Source organism: Aureococcus anophagefferens, assembly GCF_000186865.1.
Source record: "Aureococcus anophagefferens unplaced genomic scaffold AURANscaffold_395, whole genome shotgun sequence".
NCBI lineage: Eukaryota > Pelagophyceae > Pelagomonadales > Pelagomonadaceae > Aureococcus > Aureococcus anophagefferens.
Window position 1 is genome coordinate 997 of NW_008705900.1, and position 4550 is coordinate 5546.

General features: G+C 68.9%; 3 protein-coding genes across 3 annotated transcripts; all 3 read right to left on the reverse strand.

The window, feature by feature from the left end:
* Window positions 1-202: 202 nt before the first annotated feature.
* Window positions 203-883, reverse strand: AURANDRAFT_35169 (hypothetical protein; the record flags this gene model as incomplete). The annotated part of the gene is made up of 1 exon (XM_009044527.1): window positions 203-883. One exon carries the CDS (start codon window positions 881-883, stop codon window positions 203-205), a length of 681 nt encoding a protein of 226 aa, XP_009042775.1.
* A 904-nt stretch (window positions 884-1787) lies between these two features.
* Window positions 1788-2837, reverse strand: AURANDRAFT_5653 (hypothetical protein; the record flags this gene model as incomplete). Its single annotated transcript, XM_009044526.1, has 1 exon — window positions 1788-2837. A coding segment is annotated over one exon (1050 nt), but the record flags the coding sequence as incomplete, so codon positions are not given.
* A 763-nt stretch (window positions 2838-3600) lies between these two features.
* On the reverse strand, window positions 3601-4380 carry AURANDRAFT_15631 (hypothetical protein; the record flags this gene model as incomplete). Its single annotated transcript, XM_009044525.1, has 1 exon — window positions 3601-4380. A coding segment is annotated over one exon (780 nt), but the record flags the coding sequence as incomplete, so codon positions are not given.
* Window positions 4381-4550: the final 170 nt, after the last annotated feature.

Genomic DNA, 4550 nt, shown 5'->3' on the forward strand with positions numbered 1-4550 from the left:
GCATTTTGAGAAATGGTGCGTCTCGGACAAAAGATCGCTACTCTGGTTTTCATAGCTTGACTATTTTCTATATGTCCTGGTGGCTCCTCGCGTCGTGTGGGCGCCTCCCCCGTTCCCGGGGCGGTCGCGCTCGCTCGGAGCGAAGCACAAACGGCCTCCGAGCGCGCGCCGCGCGCGGTGAGAAGGCGAAAAGAGGGCGTCCCTAGGGCCGGCGCCCGAGGAGCAGGAGCGCCGCGAGGGCGGCGCCGCAGGCGAGGCCCGCGGCGAAGCAGGGGAGGGGCTTCGGCGGCGCGTCGCGCGCGAACGCGCGATGCCCGGCGGTGTAGGCGTCGGCGGTCTGCTGCGCCTCGCACCAGGCGAGGGCGGCGCCGACGTCGGGCACGGCGTGGAGGATCTCGGCGGGCGGCTTCGACGTGAGGCCCTCGTCGTGCGCGCGCCGGAGCTGCGCGAGCGTCGCGTCGTAGTAGCCGTCCAGATTCACCAGCACGACGGGCCGCGACGTCTTGAAGCCGAGCTGCTGGAGCGACGCGGCGTCCCAGAGCTCGTCGAGCGTGCCGACGCCGCCGGGCATGACGATCAGCGCGTCGCAGTGCTCCACGAGGAGCCGCTTCCGCTCGCCGAGGTCGTCGCCGCCCGCGACGACCATCTTCTCCGCGCCGGCGAACTCCTCGCCGTCGACGACGAAGCGCTCGTGGATGACGCAGACGATGCGCCCGCCGGCCGCGCGGCAGCCCTCGTTGAGCGCGCCCATGCCGCCGGCCCGGCCGCCGCCGTTGACCAGCACGTGGCCGCCCGCGGCGATGGCCGCGCCGAGCGCGCGGCCCGCGGCCATGAAGCGGTCGCTCGTCCGTGTCGACGAGCTCGCGTAGACGCAGATGCGCATGGTTTTGTGCGTGTGTGTGTCGCAGCGCAGCTGCAGCGCGAACGAGGCAGCACACGGGCTGGTTCAAGCAGTGGGAAACATTGGTGCAATCAAAGAGCCTTCCTGCACATTGCCAGCGCTGAGCTTGGGCATGTAAGCCACTTTTGATGGCCCGGGTCGCGCCTGCGGCAGAGCTGGCGGCGTCCGTGCCCGTCCAGCAATGGTACGAGGTCCTCGATGATTTCTCCGCCCAGGACGAGAATGAGCTCTCCGTCCGCGCCGGGGAGGTGGTCGTCTCGCGCGGCGGCGGCGATTAGGGAACTATATCCTTGGAGTTGGATATGGACAAATTTTGGTTGTTTTTTGTTTAATTCCCCCCAGCTCCTCCCCGCCATGCGCGCGCACAAGATGGAGCACCGCGACTAGTTAGACGCAGTATCGGGACCGCCGACGGAGTTTACGCGCAGTGTCCGATGGAGCATCACGGAGCCGCGCGCGCGACGCCGCCCCCGCGTCCGCCGCCACCTCAGCCGAAGAGGCCCGGCTTGGACTGGGGGAGCGCGGACTGGAAGCCCGAGGACTGGGCGAACCACTTCTCGTTGGCCGCGGCGACGCGCGCGCCGTCGGCCTCCGGGTTCGCGAGCTCGATGCCCTGGACGGGCGTGAAGACGAGGGACGAGCTGAGGCCGTTGGTCGCGCCCGAGGACATCTGGATCATCTTGCGGCGCTTCGCCGACACCTTGACCTGCTTCTCCTTCTTCGTCGAGGACCGCATCTTGCCGCCCTCGCGGCCGACCATGCCAAAGTCGAGGCCCATGGAGTCGTCGCCGTACTCGGCGCCGAGGTTGTGGGCGAAGGCGCGCTTGTTCATCTGCGTGCGCAGCTCCGTGGACCGCGTCTTCTCCTTGGCGTTGCGCACGCGGCGGCCGCCGCGCTTCTTCTTGCCCGTCATGATGTCCGGCGGCGGCAGCGCCTTGACCTTCTGGGCCTTGGGCGGCTCGCAGGCCTTCTCGATCTTCGCCGCGATCTCGTCGCGCCAGCCGTCGGCGGCGGCGACGTCGCCGTCGTGCCGGTTGCCGAAGGCGTCGAGGCGCACGGCGAGCGACGACTTCGCGGCGACGATCTTGAGGGCCTTGCGGCGGAGCGCGGGCGGCGCGGCCTGCACGAGGTCCGAGAAGTAGAGCACGCCCGTGTGGGGCAGGCCCGCGGTCATGCCGAAGCCCGCGAGGTGGCGCTTCTCCTGGCCCATGACCGTCAGGTTGCACGCGGGCACGTGCGCGAGCTTCTCGAGGCCGCCGGCCATGCCCACCAACATCGCCGCGAGCGACGACCCGACGAGCCGCGTGAGGTTCGGCGCGAGCACGGACATGCGGCTCTCGAGGTAGGAGAGGATCGTCCCCTTGTCGCGCTCGAGCCGGAAGCACTCCGCGCAGCCCGCGACGCACTCGTCGAGCTCGCCCGCGCCGAGCGGCTGGCCCGACGTCGTCGACCCCGTGACCGAGACGACCATGACGACCGTCGGGGGGAGCACGTCGCTCAAATCCACGGCGGTCATGTCCATCTCGTTGCGCATGCGGTCGACGACGCGCATGTACTCCATCTTCGACGGCACGAGCGTGTCGAGCTCGGGGAATTTTTTCGCGTAGACGTCGTTGACGTAGCGGTGGAGCTGGTGGACCTCCGCGTCGATCTTGATGAGGATCTCGTTGGACTCGACGATGAGCACGTACTCCGCGTCGTCGTCGCCGACGCCGATGGACCCGGGCTCCGCCTCGCGCGCGGCGAACGTCTCGATCGCGGACACGTGGCGCCGGTACCGGTCCGACGCCGAGAGCCGCGCGAGCGCCGCGACGCCGCCGCCGGCGGGCGCGGCCAGGCCCGCGAGCACCGCGTCCAGGTTCTCCTCGCCGCCGTCGTCGCTCTCGTCGTCGCCCATGTCGTCGAGGTCGTCGAGGTCCGCCTCAAGGTCGTCCGCGGCCCCGCCCTCCGCGGGCGCCGGGGCGCCGGGCCCGTCGTCCTCGAGCTCGTCGAGGTCGTTGAGGAAGCTGTCCGCGAGCGTCAGCGCCATGTTCTCCCGCGGCTTGAGCTCGAGCGCCATGGTGGGCGTGCGCGCGGCTGTGGGACGAGGACTCGCCGTGGCAGGCGCCGGCGCCGCGGCCGGCGGGGGCCGCCGCCGACCTCCGACGCCACGGCCGCACTTGTCCAGGGTCGCTCGCGCGCGCGACGTAGTAAAGCGGGGGATAGGGGGGGGGCGGCGCGCGCCGTGCGCGGGGGAGGCGGGGGAAGCGGTCCGGCGGGGCGCCGGACGCCGGCGGCCCGGCGCGGCTACATCGTCGCGCGCGGCGGCGCGACGTCCGGGGGCGCGAGGTCCGGCGACGCCTTGAACATGGCGGAGACGCGGCGGCCGGCCATGATGCCGAGGACGGCGCCCTTGAACTTTCGTCGCAGGTTGTACTTCTTCATGTTGTCGCTGAAGTGGCCGATGTGGAGCGCGGACGCGGTCGCGTCGTTGGCCATCCACGCGCTCTTGAAGACCTGGGCAGGACAAGGGTGATTCAACGTCGCTTCAACTTGAGTGTTCCGCGCGCGCGCGTTCCGGAAAAAGCGGCCACGCGTCGAGACCGCTCCGAGAGATGATCGCTCGTCCAAAAATCAGCCGAAACGAGTGGAAAACGGCCGAGATATGAGCCTTTGAAGTTGGGAATTTCGCTCTCTTGTCCTGCCCTGTTGAAGACGCCCTCGCACGTGACGCGCTTCTCCGGGTCCACCGTGAGGCAGGCCGTCACCAGGTCCTTGGCCTCCTGGGAGATGTCGGTCCAGTAGGGGTCCGCGAAGGCGAACGCGCCCGCCTTGATCTGCTTGAAGATGACCGCGTTGTTGTTGTTCTCGTCGTAGAACGGCGGGTAGCCGCAGAGCAGGATGTAGAGGATGACGCCCAGGGACCAGAGGTCGCACTCCTTGCCGTAGCCCTTGCCCTTGGACGCCGTCAGGATCTCCGGCGACACGTAGCCCGGCGTGCCGCACGCCGTCGACAGGTGGTGGTCCGGCGACAGGAGGCTCGCGAGCCCGAAATCCGCCAACTTCAGCACGTCCGCGTTCGGCGTGCCCACGCGGTCCTGGTACAGCAAATTCTCGGGCTTGAGGTCGCGGTGCACGACCTCGTGCAAATGGCAGTGGCCGATGGCCTCGACCATCTGCGCGAAGCAGGACCGCGCCTCCTTCTCGCTGTAGTGCTCCTTGGAGACGATTCGATCGAAAAGCTCGCCGCCCTTGCAGAGCTCGAGCACCATGATGAACTTGTCGTGGTAGAGGTAGCAGTCGTAGAGGCTGACGATGTTGTGGTGCTGCACGCGCCGCATCGTCTTGATCTCGCAGTCGAGCGCCTCGACGTCCGAAGTGTTGAGCGCCTTGAGGTCGACGACCTTGACGGCGCGCTCGACCTTGCTGTTCTTGATGAGGCGCCCGATGTGCACCTTCGCGAAGGCGCCCTTGCCCAATACTCTACCCAGCGTGTACTCGCTCTTCACGTCGATCTTTTTCACCCGCGAGTCCTGCTCCAGCGTCTTGTTGTGGATCTCCGCCGGCGACATGGGCCCGTCGGCGCGGCCGGACCGCGCGGACGGGGCGAGCGGCGACCGTCAGGCGGCGTCCACCGCGGGCCGGGTCCTCGGCGCGAGCAGCCCCGGCC